Below are 20,167 nucleotides of genomic sequence, written 5' to 3'. Positions count from 1 at the left end.
AGCTTTTGAGAGCTGGGTTTGTTGGGGGAAACTCTGAACCCCTTTTTCATTTACGGAAAAAACCCAAACTCCTTGGGATCTTTTTTTGTTGTTGTTGTATTCAAGGTCCGAGTGGAGGAGACAGAAAAAGACAGAGTGGTAAAACATGGGAGACACAGGAGAGGAAGCTCAGCTGGGATCTGAGCCCAGGCAGGCGGGACTGAATCCTCAAGAGTGGCTCAATCCTCTATGGGCAAAACCACTTTTCATGCCTCTCTGGGACATTTTATCTTCACTTCTGCACGTCTCTGCGTTCATACCACACAAGTCTGCAGCGGTCTGTCACCGCGGGATCATCTGATGATTTTGATATTGTGCCAAATGACGGATTTAAAACTACACTTTCCCTCAAGAAACTTCTAAAAGTTTGCTGTAAAAAATAACTTCCTTTGATATTCTGCCATTGTCAGAGAATGGGAGAGTAAAGCAGCTGAGTCTGAGCTGATGGCTGGAGTTTTTTTTAATCCATAACTGTCCTCTTCATTTCCCTTTAAAAAACACAGTAGTGACACCAGATAGAGGCGGAGGCACGCAGCCCTGAGGCCGTCAGCTCCACTCCACCATCATGATATATTAATTGGCATGAAGCATTCAGATGAATTTCGAGGTTACATACAGCATGAGAGGCCTGATGAAATGTTGGATTAAGCCAAACAACCAGCCCTCCTGGAAAGGCTTCTGCTGATGCACGCAGGCTCTTTCTCTGCTTCACATCCATACAGATGAAATAATTCCTCTCAGGGACAGGAAAATATTACAACTACAAAGGTATTTGGCTGCTGCCTGCAGCAAAGGCCATAAACTGAGGGACTTCCATGATAGCTCCATCTGGACGAGCTGGAAGATGCACAGTACGAGGGCTGAGCTTTCTGCAGGGAGCCATCAGAGAACAAGGAGGCTTTAATACGCTTCCTCTGACCTACGAGGCTGCATTCACTGCATGCTCAATTCCAAATTACTCCTCGGACATCTCTGATAACGGTTCATTACCTCCTTTGGAATAGAAATCACATCTCATATAGATATAACTTGACAGTGATGTAAGAAAGACACGTGCTGAGTTCAGCTAAACCCAATGTGAATCTACAGTTGCATGAAAAAGTTTGGGCACTCCTTGTCAAAATTTCATCTACTGCATATAGCTAAGCAAGTAAAAGATGACCTTATTTCCGAAAGGCATAAAGTTAAAGGTGACACAGTTCTTCAATATTTAAGCTTTGTTTGGGCACCCTGCATGGTCAGTAAATGGTGGCTCCCCCTTTGGTTAAGTATCACAGCTACTAAATGGTTTTTGTAGCCAATTAAGGGTCTTTCAGTTCTTGTTCGAGGGATTTTCCCCCATTCTTCCTGCAAAAGGCTTCTAGTTCTGTGAGATTCTTGGGCTGTCTTGCATGCACTGCTCTTTTGAGGTCCATCAACAGATTTTCAATGATGTCTAGGTCGGGGAACTGTGAGGGCCACGGCAAAACCTTCAGTTTGTGCCTCTTGAGGTAGAAAATTGTGGATTTCGAGGTGTGTTTAGGATCCTTGTCTTGTTGTAGAAGCCATCCTCTCTTCATCGTCAGCTTTTTTACAGTTGATGTGATGTTTGCTTCCAGAATTTAATAGAATTGAACTGAATCCATTCTTCCCTCTACCTATGAAATGTTTCCCATGCCACTGGCTGCAACACAAGCCCGAAGCATGATTGAAGCAACCCCCTGTTTAACAGTTGGACAGGTGTCCTTCCCATGAAATTCTGCACCCTGTTTTCTCCAAAAGTTCCTTTGCTCATTGTGTCCAAAAGTTTTATTTTAACTTCAGTCCACATGACTTTTTTCCAAAAAGCATCAGGCTTGTTCAGATATTCCTTTGCAAACTTCTGATGCTGAATTTTGTGGTGAGGACACAGGAAAGGTTTTCCTCTGATGACTCTTCTATGAAGATCATATTTGTACAGGTGTCGTAGCACAGTAGAACAGTGCACCAAAGCTCCAGAGTCTGATAAACCTTCCTGCATATCTTTTGCAGTCAAACAGGGATTTTGATTTGCCTTTGTAGCAATCCAACAAGCAACTTTCTCAGAAAGTTTTCTTGGTCTTCCAGACCGCAACTTGACCTCCACAGTTTCTGTTAACCACCATTTCTTGATTACATTGTGAACTGAGGAAACAGCCACCTGAAAACACTTCTTATAGCCTTCTCCTGCTTTGTGGGCATCAGTTACTTCGGAGTGCTAGGCAGTTGTTTAGAGGAGCTCGTGGCTGCTGATTGTTGGGACAAGGTTTTGGGAGTTGGAGAATTTATATAGCTTTGAAATTTGCTTCACTTGGCCTTTCCTAATGATGACTGTGAACAAGCCATAGCCTTAACAAGCTAATTAAGGTCTGAGACCCTGGTAAAAGTTGTCTGAGAGCTCAAAAGTCTTGGGGTGCCCAAACTTTAGCATGGTGCTCCTTTCCTTTTTTCACTCTAAAATTATACAAAACAAAAACAATACACTAATATTGCTTAAAATGTTGAAAAGTATGTTCCATTATATACTCCATGCCTTTTGGATACAAGTTTATCATCTACTCACTTAACTACTCACAATAAAGTAAATTTTGATCAGGGGTGCCCAAACTGTTGCACGCCACTGTACACATGGAGAGGATGCCAATGTTTTATTATATTCCCTTTACTTTTGCATCAATAGAAAGATTTGTCTGCTGCCTTCAAAACCAAGTTGAGAATATCAGACTTAAGAGTGGAGCCAACAAAGTGGGAAACACAACTTGAAAATTTGACACTTGATGACATCCTGTAAACTACAGGTTGTCAAAGGGCTGCAACTAAAGCCCTATTGCAACTAGACTAGTATTACCTGGGGATGTTACATTATTTAGTGGTGAGATGAGCCTCCTGCTTCCAATATGCTGTCAAAACTTTCAATTTTGATTGCCAACACAGCCTCCACAATTCTCGACCAGGAAAGAGGCAAAGAGGAAAGAGGCACGGAGAAATCAAAAAAACCTAAATATGACACTAAATCACAGAGATGATGATCATCACCAGACTAATATCATCACATGATCTCTGTGTTCGGTGAAATTTGGTGAGTAATTTGCAGTGGAGTTTTTGCTTGACAAATCATGGACAGGGCAGATTTACAAATTATTTTTTTTAAAATTTAATTTGCTACAGAAATGCAGCAAATTCAGAAGCTGGAACTTTGCATGTTTGTTGAAAAATTACTTACTATAAAAATAGGGATACATTAATTTTCTGTCAACTAATTATTGTAGGTCTAGTCTTCATGGGTTTCAAAATTTTGGACCTGTCCTGAAACAGGGCTCCCGCAAAACCCACCTGACCCAAACATGGATCTACAGTATAATTATTCTTTATAAGAAACAAAGTCCCATATCCGACAGGTACATGAGGACAGTCGGACCTAATCTAATTAGACCTGATCCAAAATGTTGTCGTCCAAAGCAGGCCCACACAGAGAGAAAGCACCATCACTTTGTGATTTGCTACCAAACAACTGTGGTCGTAAAGTGTCATTTTTCTCAGCAGATCACAGTTCACACTCTCTGTCTGCTGCAGAATAACACATTTCTCCAAGATAATTATGACACACCACGTTATCAGTCCTGAAAGCAAGTCTGCTTGGCATCACAACAGGACCCTTTCTGACCTGATTAGACTGAATATAATTAACAACCAAGTCAGGCCAGGTGGATACATGCTCACGTTGTATCACAAATCTAAATAGAAAGGTTTTGTGTCTTTATGTTGACGTCTGCTGGCAAAGTACTAACACAGGGAATATAGTGGAACCAAGTAAAACTGTTTTTGAGTGTGCAGAGGTTCCTAACTAAAAGAAATAGCTCAAGGCTGTTATGACCACACAGCATGTGAAGGTTACTGCTCATTCCTTGAAAACAACAAGACAACAACCAAGAAGTGGAGCAGCTCTGTGGGCACACAGTTAAGCCCAGAACCAGTGTCCTCCACAGAGGACTAATCACTGAGCTACAGACTCCGAACAGCACAACATCACTGTGGGTGTCTGAGTGCAGGAGAGTGTCCTAACTCTGTGTAACAAATAGGATGGCACTTTGTGAAATCGCTTTACCTGAACAGACAGAGACGTTTCTGTGTGCAGTGAAGTTTGAGGCTGTATGTCATGTTTGTTTTTCACTTCCTGAGGAGTAAAATTGTTCTGTTGAGTCAAATCAAACACTTTGAAGTGACCACCATGAGACAAAGCAGTGCCACCTTTTTCCAGATTTTAATTATTTTTCTTTTCTTTCTGATGCGCAGTTCGTCTGTCATTGTCAAATAGATTGTGCTTTTTCTGTGGCCTGCCCAAGTTGTTCGATCAGGCCCCACCACTGAATGTTTAAAATCCAAGCCAAAAATAACTTGTTTTCTCTGTCTTTTTACATGTTTTGGGTAAGTCAGTGTGTTTTTGTCATTGCTTGTTGTAATTGTTCAATTCCTGTACTTTTTCCTTATTATTGTGCAAAGCCCTTTGGTCGATCACTGGTCATGTTTATACTTTGTGATATGAGAAAACTGACTTGACTTTGATGTCAAAATGCTATTGTCAGTTTATCTCATAAGCAAAGTTTGCAGAGTTTTGGACTCAGAAAGTCTGCAGAAAGTAGAAGAGAGAATCACTACAGGCCTCACGATACAATATCAATACGATACATTAGTCACAATACAATACTAGTTATTTTAAGTGAGTATTTCGATAACATATTTTGCTATATATTGTGATTCATATAACTTTAACACCTGTTTAATCTAATAAGAGAAATCTTTCAGTCAATTTATCTCACTTCAGTTATTTTCATTTCAGCAAATGACATCGATTGAACTGAAATAACAATTGATTTTATATTTCTATACAGCTACCAAGGGTTTAATTTGTATTTGTAATATTAGTAATTTATATAATTAATAAAATGATACTTGGCATCCATGTATCGATGTGACAGGGTCAATTATACAGCAGTAATATGTGTAACAAAGTCAAATGAACATTTGTAATATTAGGTATTATAATTACGTAAAATGTTTTTCAGTTGTTACCATCTGACATGCTTAGACCTCATTGCTCCCATAGTAAATTCCATGTTTTAGCACTGCTAAGCTATGTTTATGAGTTCATTTTCAGCCTAAACCTATTGTATAACATGCTAACATATTCCTGTGTCACTTCATTTGTGTAGGGGCTTGAGTTATATGGTTGTAATGGACGGATGAATTTGTTTTTTCCTCTCGCTGTCAGAGTCATAAAGATAAACGGAGATCGCCTCCAAAGATGTCCACCGTTTTCATATCAACACAACATAGACATCACTAGAGTCCACTGGTTACATTGATACAATATTACCAAGCAAAAATATTGTGACACTATACTGTACCAATTTTAATAGTAATAATAATAATAATAACAATACATTAAATTTGTATAGCACTTTTCAAAGACCCAAAGACGCTTACATAGTAACACAAAAGGGGTAGTGACAGATGGGGGAACAAGCAGAAGACAACATAGCGAACAAAAGAAATGATGGGATGTAACACAGGCGGTATAGGAACAGTCACTGGGGTGGAGGTGGTTAGGGGTAGGGGAGGTCGAAGGCTTGGGAGAAGAGGTAGGTTTTCAGGCGGGATTTGAATATGGGAAGTGAGGGAGAGTGGCGAACAGGTTGGGGGAGGGAGTTCCATAGTCGGGGTGCTGTTCTGGAGAAGGCTCTGTCGCCAAGGTTTTCAGTCTGGATGTTGGTGCAGTCAGGGTGAGTGTAGGAAGATCGGAGGGCTCAGGAGGGGCGGTGGGGGATGAGGAGGTCAGACAGGTGGGGGGGGGGGCAGGTGGTGAAGAGCTTTGAAAGTGAGGAGGAGGATTTTAAAGTTGATGTGTTGTTTGATGGGGAGCCAATGGAGGGAGTGGAGAACGGGAGTGATGTGTTCAGGGGACCGGATGTGGGTAAGGAGGCGGGCCGCAGAGTTTTGAACCATTTGGAGTCTATGGAGGGAATGGGAGGTGATGCCAGTGAGGAGGGAGTTGCAATAGTCTAGGCGGGAGGAGATGAAGGCATGGATGAGGGATTCAGCAGCAGGGGGAGAGAGGCAGTGTCTGATTTTGGCGATGCGGCGGAGGTGGAAGTAGGAGGTCTTGACGATGGAGCTGACATGGTGATCGAAGGAGAGGGTGGGGTCCAGGATAACGCCGAGATTGCGTGCCAGGGGGGAGGGGGTGATGGTCGAGGTGCCGATAATTTTTCCACCACCCGGAGCATCAAGGGCTCAAAAAGTCAGACAGGCTTCAAACAGTTAGCCACTTCGCTTTGGAACAGTCCTTCATAAAGATAAAATGCTGAAGTGCTGCTGAGCAACACACAGTGCCCTCAGTTCCAACAGCACATATATATCTGCCCACAAAACAAACAATATCACTACAATGAGTATCATTAGTAAATCATTAGTAAATTTTAATGGTGAAATTTAATATATAAAAATCTGACTTTCTCCAAGTTTGTAAGGCTTATGAGTAAATTAAGAAAATGCTCACTGTATTTCTTACTGCCACCAAACACACACACACATGCATCATGGTTGTGCTGTGTGTCTTCGCCCCAAGTCATCCCTTTCTAATCCTCTCTCGCTGCTCTCTTCATCTCTCCTCTTAACTTCAGGACCCCTTCACTGCCCTGAATCTCTGATCTGTGAAACAGAAGCTGCTCCCTCCTGTCTGGCCCCACAGTCAGACCCAACCAGTCGCTTCTGTAGTTGAGAAAGTACTTCTCAAACTGCCAATAATGGAGCTCTATAAGCTCTGCGGGCTGTAAATAGCCTGGGGGGAGGGCGAAGCTGCAAAACCTGCTTGCCAAAAATCCTATTGGTTGTATTTAAAAGCTGAGTGTTCACACTTGAAACAGAAAATCAGAAATCCTGTGGGAGATCTGATGAAGGGGGGAAATGGCCGAAAGGTTAATAAGTAAGTTTCATGAAAATGATCAGTAATGGTAACTGTGTAGAAAGGTCATACGATATTGTTGCTATATAACCCAATCTGGGATTTTTACTGCACTGTGTAACGAGATTTATACCCAAGAGCATGTTTAAAGGAAAAGGACACAAAAATAATGACTGACTGTGACTGTGACTGGCTGATTATTCCGTGCCAGAGAAGCAGTAAAATAAAACCCCTGACATTAGTTTTGATGCTCTGAATATGAATATACTGTTTATCCAACATTAAAAAAGACTTTACAAATCACATGGATAATGTAGATCTAAAATAATTTGCCTGTAAATCAATTCGTCAAATGTCAGAAAACTAACCGACAAAAATTTTGATAATTAGTTCATCATTTATCAAACAAAAATGTTAAATCTCCGCTGACTCCAGCTTCTTAAACTGTGAGGATTTGCCGTTTTTCCCAGTTTTATATATAATTGTACATCTTCCATGCTCTGGGCACATATAGATATTTTGATAGATATTTTTCATGCATTCTTGACATTTTCAAGACTAAACAAGTCATATATTAATTCATATATTAAATGACATTATACCACAATTCTATTTCCAAAGCCGTCAACATTTGTCAGGCCAAGGACCCCTTAGCTGAAAGAGAGACGGAGATACTCCCTACTACATATATTGGATAAAACTAGGTGGCACTTGAGCCAATTCTCGCACTTGCCTGTAGCTGCTCAGTCTGCAGCAGTTACAGCTTGGCCAGGTGTATTAGCCTTCAACCTCTGCACTTTCACCGCTGGTTTCTGGAGTGGACAGTGTGTAAGTATCTTAATTTAAAAGTTATGAAATGATCCACTGCACTGTGGCTCAAAAGAACACATGTACACCTGAAATAATAACACGGATAATTTGCCAATATGTTTCAATAGTACATGATTGTTAGCTAACTAGTTCACCTCGCCGTTATGGACAGATGCCACACAGTGATTTAACGTTAACTAGCTCCCATGACTGCACAAGGATTCATGGGTAAGAGCTAGCCTATCACTAATCTTGTGTATTACACCCTGGACAGGTCGCCAGACTATCACAGGGCTGACACATAAACTCCTTTTACACTGCCAGATTATCCCCGAATGTTGGGCTGTTTTGCCGGCAAGCTGCGAGCGTTTAGACACACAGAGCCGGATTGGCAAGTTGATCCGGGGTGCCCAATTTTCCGCCTCGTAGGGTAGTCATATTGGTGGAACCCTTTTAGTTTAAACAGACCGAGGCAGCCTTCCGCAACGGGAGGAGCTGTTAATGACGCCACACGTGCGACACACTGGTGGTAGCGAGCAGCTAGTAGCAAGAGGGAAATGCAAACCTGACAGACACTATAAAGATGAGCAACTGGGGAGACAAGGAATTGTGCGCCCTCCTTGCCGACTAGGGGTGGGGGAAATTTCCTATTCTTAGATGCATCGCGATTCGGACGTGGACGAATCTGAATCGATTCACAAACATCCAAATTTCGATTATTTAAATCTGTTAATTAGAGTAATACAGAAGGTTCTAAATAATGCGGAACTAAGAAGCGCGGTACGTGTCATCTCTGGGACACTTTGGGATGCGCACCTGGAGCAGACACGCCGACACGCGCACAGAGGAAAACAAACATGGCTGACTGCTACCCACCTTGCCGTGAGAGCTGAACAGCTTCTTCTAATTTAAAAGCAGATGTGTGGAAATACTTCGGCTTCTACAACGTTGACGGCGGAAGCGAACTGGACAAGAGCCACGTTATATGTAAGCTGTGTCGTGCTAAAATAAAATACTTTGGCAACACAACAAACATGAGAAGCCATGTAACTCAATTCCACCTGATAGAGGAGTCAGGGAGACGGCAGGCTGTTGTTGCTGTGGCTACTAGTGGCGCTACCGACCAGAGAACAGTCGAGGAAGCAATTAGAAAGCTGCCACCCTCATCAGAAAAGGCGAAGCGAATTACGAAGGCCATCGCGGCATTTATTGCCAAGGATTTGCGTCCTTATTCTGTATTGTGGAAAATCAGGCATGTCGAGCACTGCTGCATACACTGGAGCCCAGATACACCATCCCATCCCGACGCTATTTCACCGACACTCTACCATCAAACCAAAACAGAAGTCATGGCTTCACTGTTGAAGGCAGGTAAGTAGGAACGCAGTTACATGTGATGCGTGGACGTCTGTCGCCACCGAATCATTTGATACTCTAACTACGCATTTTATCTTGTGATTTAAGATACCTGTTGTTATCTTTGGTTCCGTACAACGAAGTTGTAACTTTCCAGTTTGCACGCATTTCCATTTATATATTTAATAAAATATAATGGAAATGAATTCAACTCTTTCTTATTACAAATGCACTGTTTTTAAAATTCCAAGTGTTGAATGCTTATTCAGTGAGACAAAAAGAAATGTGTGTTGTGAAAAAGTGCATCAATATACATAAATTAAAGATGCATCAATAATCATTTTATAATCGAATCGTAGCCCCTGAATCGTAATCGAATCGTGAGGTGCCCAAAGATTCCCACCCCTATTGCCCACGCAATCGAAGAGGCCATTAACCGTCAGATGACGGGAACGGTGAAGAGCGGGCCAACAAGAGAGAATCGCCGAAGGACTGACTAGCTACGGCTTCCCTCCCATGTCACTGTTTACGTCACACGCCGAGCTACACATTTTGTTACTTGCTCACGCCCCCCATTGCCCCGAAAAAGGTGCATTCTGTATAAACAAAAGTAGGTAGGCAGCATTTTGCCGCACTCCCCGATTTTGTATTCATACTGCAATGCTGAAAGAAGACTGATTGGGCTTTCCTGCAAATTTGTACAATTCCTATCTAAAAAGGGCTATAGAGACAGACAACCAGTCACTCTCACATTCACTCCTACGGCCAACTTAGAGTCACCAATTAACCTGCATGTCTTTGGGCTGAGGGAGGAAGATGGAGTACCCGGAGAAACCCCCGCTGACACGAGGGAGAACATGCAAACTCCACACAGAGGGGCTCCCCCACCCCTTGGCTCAAACCAGTAACCCTGTTGCTGTGAGGCAACAATGCTAACCACCACACCACCATGCAAACTAAACCAAAATATCTAACAACACACACACACATTCACATTTTTAAGTCTGTCTGCAAACAATATTCAACCATATTTGTCTTAGTCAGAATGCTGAAGCCTCATATCAGTTTGCCTTTAACACACAGAACTGGGACTGTGTGTACTAACACTTTTAGTGACAGAATTAAAATACATGAATCTTTCCTTTGTGTGAGCTGTTAGTGTTGCAGTATCGCTGTTACAGTGGAGATGTAACACTGTGAAGACTGCAGATGGTCTTACACAACATTATTGGATCGCATTTATTTTTTTCACTCACTTCATGAAAATTTGATGCAACAACTCACATTATATTCCTCAGATACAAGTTTCTGTCCAGTTCAAAAGAGCAAAGCTGTACAGATGAGAGGGTGAAAACAGGTTATCTACAGAAATCATATAATAGTTGTGTAGAAATATTAAATTATTTACAGAGACGCATGTTCAGCCTGTCAGGTTAAATAACACGTGTTGACCCATAAGCCTGAAAAAGAGTTGAATTCAGTCTAAATGTGAGCGTCAGCTGAGCGCTTCAGCACAGCATCATTTTTCACCATCTGTGCATTAAGTCAACACAAAACTGGAACTCTGCTCTGGTTTTACAGCCCTGGGGACTTCAGGGGTTGTTGGTTTTTTTTGGTGTATTTTGGGCAGATTCTCTTTGTTCCTCTCAAAGCTAAATTTCTCCATTAAGGGTCTGCTTCTTCTGACCTCTGAGAGTAAGCCGCCTTGTGTCCACATTCCTAAGCCAGCGAAAGTGTCTTGTCCTGTCCGGCAACATGACACGCTACAACCACATACCAAAATAGCACAGCAAGGGGAAACGCTAACTCATAATGTGGCAGCTCAGCCGTCTCACCGTATCTGCAGCACAACATATTCTCTGCCAATGTTTTCATGCTGGAAAGATGTGGAGTGAGTTCTGCTTGTGTTTAAAGACAGCACGGCACTTATCTGAAGGTCAGACTGTGCTTTGTATACTGCTGTCTCCCACTGTGAAGGTGACACAATGAGGTTTTCTGTCTTCAGGATATAAGGGTCACAGGGAGACACATGGAAAAAGAGATGATCTTTCATCACGATGCTGCCGTGGCACCTTCATTGCTTTCATGACAATAAAACTCAGTGGAAGTGGACGAAGAGAGTGAGCTAGGATGAGCGTTTATCCATGCAGTTGCAGATGTCTTCAAAACAGCGATTAAGAAGCTCTTCTCCCCACAGAGCAGCTGCTTTCTCCTTGGCCAGTGGGAGGACGCAGACGCTGAGCAGCTTTTATGGTGTTATTGCTGCAGATTAACTGAATATGTTCCCGCTGAAACCAAAGTTTAGACGTCCTCTGCGCTGCACAGAGAGGCTGCACGGTGACATTAAGAGAGATTTCAACAGTGGATGAGGTGATAAGAACAGTAATATCAACCTCAGCCCATAAAAGTCCTAGATAGATGTTCATACTGTGACCCACCTTTCCACATACAGAATATATATGCTGCTTTCAAACAGTTCTAACAAGTGGTTATGCTGCAACTCTCTGAGTTAAGGGAATAGTTTAACAATTTGGGTTATCTTTTTCTGCAAGTTAGGTAGGAAGATCGATACCACTCTTGAGGGCGGTATCCATCTTCTTATCTAACATTTCTCACCGAAATGTTGCAACTAGAATTTTAGTTGATGTGATATTCCATCTTTTGTGTATCAAACACTGGAAAAGTGTCTATAAAATGCACTTTACAGTGCACAGTGGCTGTGGTTAGCTTGGATTTGTGTCAGCTGAGACATTGTGCATCCAGAAAGGTCTTCTGCCTACCCAGGTTCTCCCACACTGTGCCGCTCCTCCGTCACACATGCAACCAAAAATGTCATGTGTGGCTTAACATTTTCACCGGTCACACTGATGCACCTGACATTTAGCAGGGCTGTCACTGTGTGTATTTTTTCCCCACCTGAATTTTGCAAAGACTCGACTCTACTCTGCCTCTGATTGGCTCCGACCCTGACATTCTTCTTTGCTGCACAACCTTAAAACATACCAATAATTCAAAATGAAGAGACCAGCCTTGCCTGTTACACCTGTCCACGGACCAACATTATCAGTGGAGGTAGGGTTGCAATGGTATGAGATTTTCATGGTACAATAACCATCTTAGAAAAGATAGTAGTTTCACGGTATCACAGTATTACAGAATTTATATCTGTATGCCTTAAAGAGATAGTGCACCCAAAAATGAAATTCAGCCATTATCTACTCACCCGTATGCCGAGGGAGGCTCAGGTGAAGTTTTAGAGTCCTCACAACACTTGCGGAGATCCAAGGGGGAAGTGGGTAGCAGCACAACTCCACCTAATGGAGGCTTATGGCGCCCCAGATTCAAACGTCCAAAAACACATACCTCTAGGCTACAATGAGGCTAAAAACAGAGTTCAAATGACGTTTTTCCAAACCACTTTTTATGTCGGGGCTTCAGGACACTTGGATCACTACGGACGAGGTTTCAATTATGTGTTTTTGGACGTTTGAAACTGGGGTGCCGTAAGCCTCCATTAGGTGGAGTTGTGTTGCTACCTGGTGGTGAGGTAACCACTCCACCACCTGTCTCCCCTGTAAGATGCCTTACCCTGACCCATCATCTTTGACGTTTACAGTCATTAACATAATGTGTTAAGAAACTACCAGTGTGTATGGGAACTGACAGAAACGGTCAAGCTTAAAATGTATTATTGTGGTGCCAACAGGTGCGGTAAAAATTTGGGGTGCTTTGCTCGTTCACCTAAGTGGAAAAACATTCAGCACCCCAGTGCAACCAATGTAAAAAGTTAGTCTGGAGCCCTGGCACCTTACACTGGCTACCAGTGGCTGCTTGAATCCAATTCAAGACACTGGTGTTTGCCTATTGTGCTGTAAAGGGCTCAGGCTCATCCTAAATCCAGGACACTGCCAACTGGCCCATGACTTCCTCTCTACCAAAGCCTGGCTACCTCTCTGTAAAGCTGTCCTGGCTCCACAGTGGTGGAACGAGGTCCCTGCTGCCATAAGGACAACAGAAACTCTACAAATCGTCTGTTGCAGAATGAAAACTCTCTGTTCACACTTCACCTTGGCCCATAAAATGACAAAAAATAAAATCTCTTATTGTCTGTGAAGGCAGCACTTGAAGCTGTTCAGCATATTTACTGAAGCTGATGTACTGGCATGATTCTCACTGTTTTTGTCGTTGTACCGTCATGGTTGAACGCACTTATTGTCAGTTGCTTTGGATAAGAGCATCAGCTATGTAACTGTAATGTAATGTGTCTCTTGAGAATTTCCATTGTGTGATTTTACACTTTCATTCCACTACAAGTCAGAGGAAAACACTGTATTTGTTCACACCACTATATATCTTTTACATTTCACAGTTTGACATGCACAACAAACAACTGACAGAATATGAATATACGCAATCCAACAGTATATGGAGCAGTGGAGCTGCAATGGAGCAACCGACAAGGGGACGATATGATGAAAGAGACACCAGACAAGAGGAGGAGAGCGTGCTGACAACATCTGGACATCATGACAAGCATGAAACCTCCACTGGGTGAACCAGATCTTAAAGTTAACAGCATACTGAAGGGAGGATAAACATTATGGGGATGTGAAGAGGGTGGATTTTATTCAAAGGCAAATAAATGTTTGATGAAGTAGGGATGGGTGGATTGATCCCCAAAGTATCAATAGTACAGATCCTGATGTTGTATTCTTGAATATCAAACAGAGCCAGAGAGCTTCTTCTCAATTTCATGATGCAATGTTGACTTTTCCATCAAAAGCTGCCTTATACTGAAATTTTACCAGGGCTTATTTATTACCATTTAGCCAATTTCCTTGTTTTTTTGCCAAATAACATCTATATTCAGACAAGGTAATAAATTATGAATAAATACTTCAGTCCAGGCAGACGTTTAAGCAGTTTTTGCTGATGGAAGGTATCAATAACAGTCATCGGATTCTCTGTATCATCTGGGAGGAGATCAAAAACTAAACTTTAGTTTGTCACCCACCCCTGCCATGCAGAGCCACAACAAAGAGACAACATGGGTTTGTACCTCTCTCGATGTAGCGGGAACATTTTACAGCTCGGAGACAACTCCTCTGCAGCAGAACAAGAGGGAAGAGCATCCAAGTTACACAGTGAAAATAATAACCTGTGGAGCTTGTCAGGCATTGTGTAGTGATGTCCCAAAAAAGTAGCTGCGGATACTGAATGCTAATCCAATAATGACATTTTTTAACACAGTGCGGCTACACCTCATACAACAAGTAGACTGGAGGTGGAAACCTTAATTCAGTTAAGTGGAAATGTGCTTAAATGGCAATGATCAACTAAGAGAAAAGCACCTTATTTTCACTGAGAAAATAAATAGGGATGCACAATCATGTATATTTTGCCGATACCCGATATGTAACAACTTATTTGGCCGATAACCGATACTGATATCGATATATCCACTTTTTTCACCAGCTAATATTAGTGATCATAAAGTCTCTTGTGTAGTGGAATTAACATCATATTATGCATGCATACTCTTCTCATGATGGCCCACCAGCGGATGAACATGAAATACAATACTTTTCAATATATGTAATATTTATTCATTGCGCAAAATAAGAAAAAGCATGTTGGCCAATTCTGATTCATTTTAAAGCCAATATTAGCCAAAACCAATGATGTTCTGATATTATCGTGCATCCCTAAAAATAAACAAACTACACAAACATCATTCATAGCTCTTTCAAACATAAAAACACCAACCAGTTAATACAATTATCATCTATGGATACATTGCTGCTTGTTATTTATACTGTGTTTTGTAAAGTGTCCTTGAGTGCTCTGAAAGGCGCCTATAAATAAAATGCATTATTATCATTATCATTAAATGTGACCAGGAAATACAGCTTTTTTAGGCACAAATTTGGAGCAGACCTCAGGTGAATCACTCACTGCCTTCAGCGTTCCTTAATCAATTGCAGCGTTCATTTGGTGCATTTGAGCGGTCCTCTTTACCCATTAAGAAACAATATGTTCCAAACACACACACACACAAAATATTATTATGGTGGATTTCTACTCTAATGCACTCATAAATCATTAGCATTTTTTTAATTAGGATACTTAATTATGTTTTATTTTTTTTTGGGAGAATCTTAATGCAGAAACCACCTAACAGTAAAAATAACAGTAAATGGTCTTAACAGAGCTTTTTTTCCAACAAAAATATAAGCTTATTTATTTTTCATCAATTGTTAACTGATATGAATGAATAAAGTGAATGCATTAGAACAAATTAGAACAGTATTTCTTTATTTAATTCCCGGTGACACTCAGATCTACTGTCTATTCCAATGGATGAGTGTTTTTTAAAAAAAAAAAAAAAAAAAAAAATCCAGAGTAAAAGTTCAGTCTTTCATATGATTTTTTGACATGTACAAGTAATATAACATTTTATGTTTACTTTAAACACAGTTTAAACACAAATAATGTACTTAAACAATATGATAAATAGATTTAAATGTGCCTTGGCTTCCTCGTTGCCTCACAGTCGGCCATGCTTGATAAAAAAAGGGGATGTGGCTCACTGCAATCCACTTTAGATAATACTGAATTCTGTGATTGGCTAATAGACATACAAATAAATAATTATGTGTGCCTGGGTGGAGTCAGATGACAATAATCATAGATCTAGACATCCTAGCAAAGTTATGTCCATTGGAATGGAGAGGGCTCTGAATTCAGAGAATATATGACATGGCCACTTTGTGTTTAACAGGTATTTGCTTTCATGTGGTCATCAGCTTCTGATATATGTATAATTTAACTGAATGGATCGAAAAGCTGCTGCTGCGGGTTGTAAATAATGAAAGCTGACAGTAGCCTGTTACAGAAAAATAGAGGATCTCTATTAAATCAAGACTCTCTCTCCATCAAATGACATATTGTATTTGTACAGGGACCTTCATGGGTCAAGTGATATGTTTAATAAGTACCTTAAGACAAGCTGTACACAGCATGAGAGCACCTGTGCACTCAACACTCATTTTGTTTATGGACCTGAAGTGGTTGTTAATCAAGACTCCTCCTGGCGCTCGCCTCTGTCAAGAGGGCAGAGCAGCTACGTGCCGTCTCCATCTGTCAAGAGTTGTTCAGATTTCTGTCTGAGTGCGCACGGTGGCCCACAGGTCCTTCATGACTTTCATTTGGACCAGGTGATTTAACTAAGCTGCATGTAGTCACCACAGAGGGGTGAAGCCAAGCTGATGTCTGGTCTAAGCTCTGACTGTGTAAAAGGAACAGCATTCCCACTTGGGTGCAGATGTTAAACAGCAGGTTTGTATGGGTGGTGGTGTGCCAATGACACCACTTGAAAGGGCACAGTCTACCTGAAGCTTTCTGTGGCACAGTGACAGTATGTGCTGCGGATACCAACTTGGTCTATGCCACCCTCATTTACACATCCATAAACATATCCATGCATAACTGGGGCGCCAGTAGCTCAGTCCATATGGGAACCAGAGGTTGACAGCTCATGTGTCCGTACAGACCAAGTGTGGAGCGTGGACTGGTAGCTGGAGAGGTGCCAGTTTGCCTTCTGGGCACTGCCAAGGTGCCCTTGAGCAAGGCACTGAACCCCAGGTGCTAAAGAGCTGTGTGTAGTCAACTCAGATCACTTGTCTTAAAGTACTGTAGTCCTTGTACATGTGGAATATGGAACTAGACTGAGATATTTCTAAGAATCCTGATACAGTTTCACCAATAAGTTGCCCATGCTGAAGCGGGACATCTAAACTCAGGTATTTACCACTCTGTTGGCTATATGAGAGCAACACCCAGGTGGTGCACTTGGAAATTTGACTTAATAAATTGTTGAGGACCGCCTGAATGCACCATTAGTTTCTGTGTGACTCATCTAAGGAGGAGACACATCTTCAGTCTGGTCTTGAGGACAATCAAAGGACACACTTTCTAGTCTTTGGCGGGAAGCAGCAACTGAAGCTATTGTTGCAGTTTGGGCAACAAACGGGTCCGAATGGGAACTGATGAGATTTTATTGATACCAATGCCTGTTACCGATTCTGCTTATGAGCCAGATTGTTTATTGATTCCTTTATTGGTTCCTGATCAATTACATGTGTGGAAAAAAAGTAGTCAATGTTTTATCAACCCTGTGTCCGAACACAGTGTATAAACAGACTAGGAAAAAGGGCATGCATGTGATTCAGGTGTGCAAAAGCTCCACTGTGCTAAGAAAAAACCTGTTAATGTTACTATAACATGATATTCACCAATGGTAAGAGACGCTGCCCTGCTGGGAAGCAGTGACACTCATGAGTAGTGTCTTTCCTTGAATTTAAGACCATGCCGCATAGAAAGATGCTTCAGCATAGAGCTGGTGTTTCCACTCTTACTTAAAATTATTATTTTACAGACATTATGGCAGCACTTTTGTCATCTTTCTTAAGCTTCATTTTAGCTTACAAATTTTCAGAGGTGCAGACGCTTGAGTTTGACACCACTATTTTGCATTGTGCAACTATCAGAAAAACATGCCGGCATTGATAAAAGGAAGTGATAAACTTGGAGGTATGCGATTCCAATTTGGAACCAGTTCTCAACCAATACAAACAGGGAAATACTAAGACTATGCTGCAATTTGGACATCCCAATGACACCTTCTTACGTAGTGTAAGTTGTAAGTAAATGGACCATAAGTCTATAATAAAACTGTTTTTTGCATGCAATGTATTTTAAGTGTCACTAAAAAGGGAATACGGCCAAACTGCATACGTGTATAAATAATGTTCTTCCAAAAGCACATCAGTCAAAGCCTAATAGAGATAACAGAGCACTGAGGACGCTCTAATACTGATCTCAGTCAGTCATCTGTGCAGCAACTCAACTCAAGTGTCACTAAACCCGCCGACAGCATGGACTCTGGTAATGTGAGGAGGATTCAGGTGTGTCTGAACAGAGCTGAAGGCCTGCATGTATAATTCAACACACACACACATATATGCAGCTAATGAGAATGACCACGGTTTGACACCAGGGGCTTCCCATAGCAAACCCACCCAGGATCCCCTGCACAACAGTCGACCTGGATGTGGCCCAGAGAACTGAGAGTGTGTGTGTGTGTGTGTGTGTGTGTGTGTGTGTGTGTGTAAATAGAGGAATAGAGAACAGGAAATCACAGTAAGTCTGTTCGCTGCAGGATGCATGAGTAATCTGCTTGTTTTGTCATATGACCATAAAAATGTGATTACATTTTATTAAACCCGTGTGTGTGTATCAGACACATAGTTTCATGTAATGCAGCCATGGTCGGTCAGCATATGAGTTTGACCTTTTTACGGTCACACGTGTCATTAGGGTGTAAACGGACATCAGACTGGGTCTCGAGCTCTGCGGTTCACACATAAAGGACTCCTCTCTCGGTAATGTCCACCAGAGTGTACACAAAGAAAACAATGCAGTGTCACATGTGAACTGGTGTTGATCTGATCGACAGGCTTTGGTTGGACCAAACAACGAGCTCAGAAAATTCCCACAAGTCACCACAAACTTCACTTTGTGAGCGTTTCGCCATTTGAACAAATCACTTCCAGACAGCAGGAGTGCGCCAGCTGCACATTTCACACACAAATGTCTAACTTACCCCATGCTCTGAGGATCTAGATGCTGTGTAGGGGACTGATTCCACACACAAACCCACTTTTTGTCCTTTTCTCAGCGGTTTCCAAACGGATTCACTTCTTCTCCGATATCCTGACGAAACTTACATTTCCAAAAAAAAAAAAAAAAAAAAAAAAGACAAATCACTTCCGACTCCAGATTCCCCCCGTTTCCCCTCCAACAGTACTCCTCTCCTCTCAAGTCAGTTGTACTCCAGTCTGTCTGCCTTCCTTTGTCCACCGGTGGGTTTCCACCGCCAACAGCACCGCGGATCTGTCGTCCCCGTGCGTAATTACGCACCGTGACCCGTCAGGCTCCGTGCTGCGGGTCGGACAGGCGGAGGAATGCCGATAAAAGTCAGGCAGCACAGGGCTTTTGGCTCAAACCTCGTCCAGGACTTGTGCAGCACTCCCCTCCCGCCTCTGTGGCAGATCACTGGGATCCCATTCAACTCTATCTGTAGGACCGTGGAGCCTCTTAAGCGCCATCTGATGGCCACAGTGCAAACTACTACCCCCCACCCCACCCCCACTACATCTTCCTCATCCCCACTTTCCACTTAAATGTCAGAATGTGAAATACTACATGTGGAAATAGCCTGAGGACAGTCTTAAAAGCCCCCCTCAGTGCGTATTTATGAGATGCAGCGTAATAAAAACAAGAAGCATCTGAAAATACTGGTGAAAGAACAGAAGCCAAATGGCTGTTTACTATAAAAAAGCTTCCCCAAATAATCACTCAGATGTACAATCCTGCACCCACTGACTGTGCTGATCTCACCATAAATCAGATTATATTATACATAAAGCTGTTTATAAAGAGCTATATGGTAATCACACGAAGCACTATAACGGATGAAATCTAATAAATCAAATAAATATTTTGCTGTTCATGGGACAGTGAAAAATTTATATAATCTGGTCGTGAGACTACCACAAAGCTCACTTAACTCACTGTGCTACATTTACATTGAGTCCCTACAGGAATATTATGCAGTTCGTAAAATGGTTCTATTCATTAGGGAGTAGAGCGTATTTCATAGCAGTGATTATATAATCAAGTGACTGTGTTCATCTCACTGAAAGTCACATCACATCAGGGGTCAAAGATATTTGTTTAAACAGAACTGTAGAAAACCTGACAAAATATATGACCCTTTAAATCTCACACAGAACATTATCCACATCAAAACAAAAAAATGCACACAATAAAAGTAATATACACTGCTCAGTTTAATTTTATTTTATTTTTATAGCCCAACATCACACATCACTAGTTGCCTCAGAGGGCTTTACAATATAGGACCCCAAAAAACCCTTTCAA

General features: G+C 41.8%; 1 protein-coding gene across 2 annotated transcripts in view; it reads right to left on the bottom strand.

Annotated features, from left to right (window-relative positions):
• The window catches only part of LOC117254231 (homer protein homolog 3-like), an 82,802-nt gene extending 63,576 nt beyond the window's left edge, over positions 1 to 19,226 (bottom strand). Inside the window, exons 1-2 of one of the 2 annotated variants that reach the window (XM_078168882.1) lie at positions 18,828 to 19,226; positions 14,223 to 14,268 (exon numbers count right to left, since the gene is read on the bottom strand). In XM_078168882.1, coding sequence (XP_078025008.1) covers positions 14,223 to 14,245 — 23 coding nt within the window. In that variant the 5' untranslated portion in view covers positions 14,246 to 14,268; positions 18,828 to 19,226. The remainder of the gene's footprint in view (positions 1 to 14,222; positions 14,269 to 18,827) is intronic. The other variant, XM_033622356.2, reaches the window with a different exon arrangement.
• Positions 19,227 to 20,167: the final 941 nt, after the last annotated feature.

The sequence above is a fragment of the Epinephelus lanceolatus genome, chromosome 6, assembly GCF_041903045.1.
Source record: "Epinephelus lanceolatus isolate andai-2023 chromosome 6, ASM4190304v1, whole genome shotgun sequence".
Lineage (NCBI taxonomy): Eukaryota > Metazoa > Chordata > Actinopteri > Perciformes > Serranidae > Epinephelus > Epinephelus lanceolatus.
The sequence above is the reverse complement of the archived record's forward strand: the minus strand, read 5'-3'. Positions and strand labels throughout refer to the sequence as shown.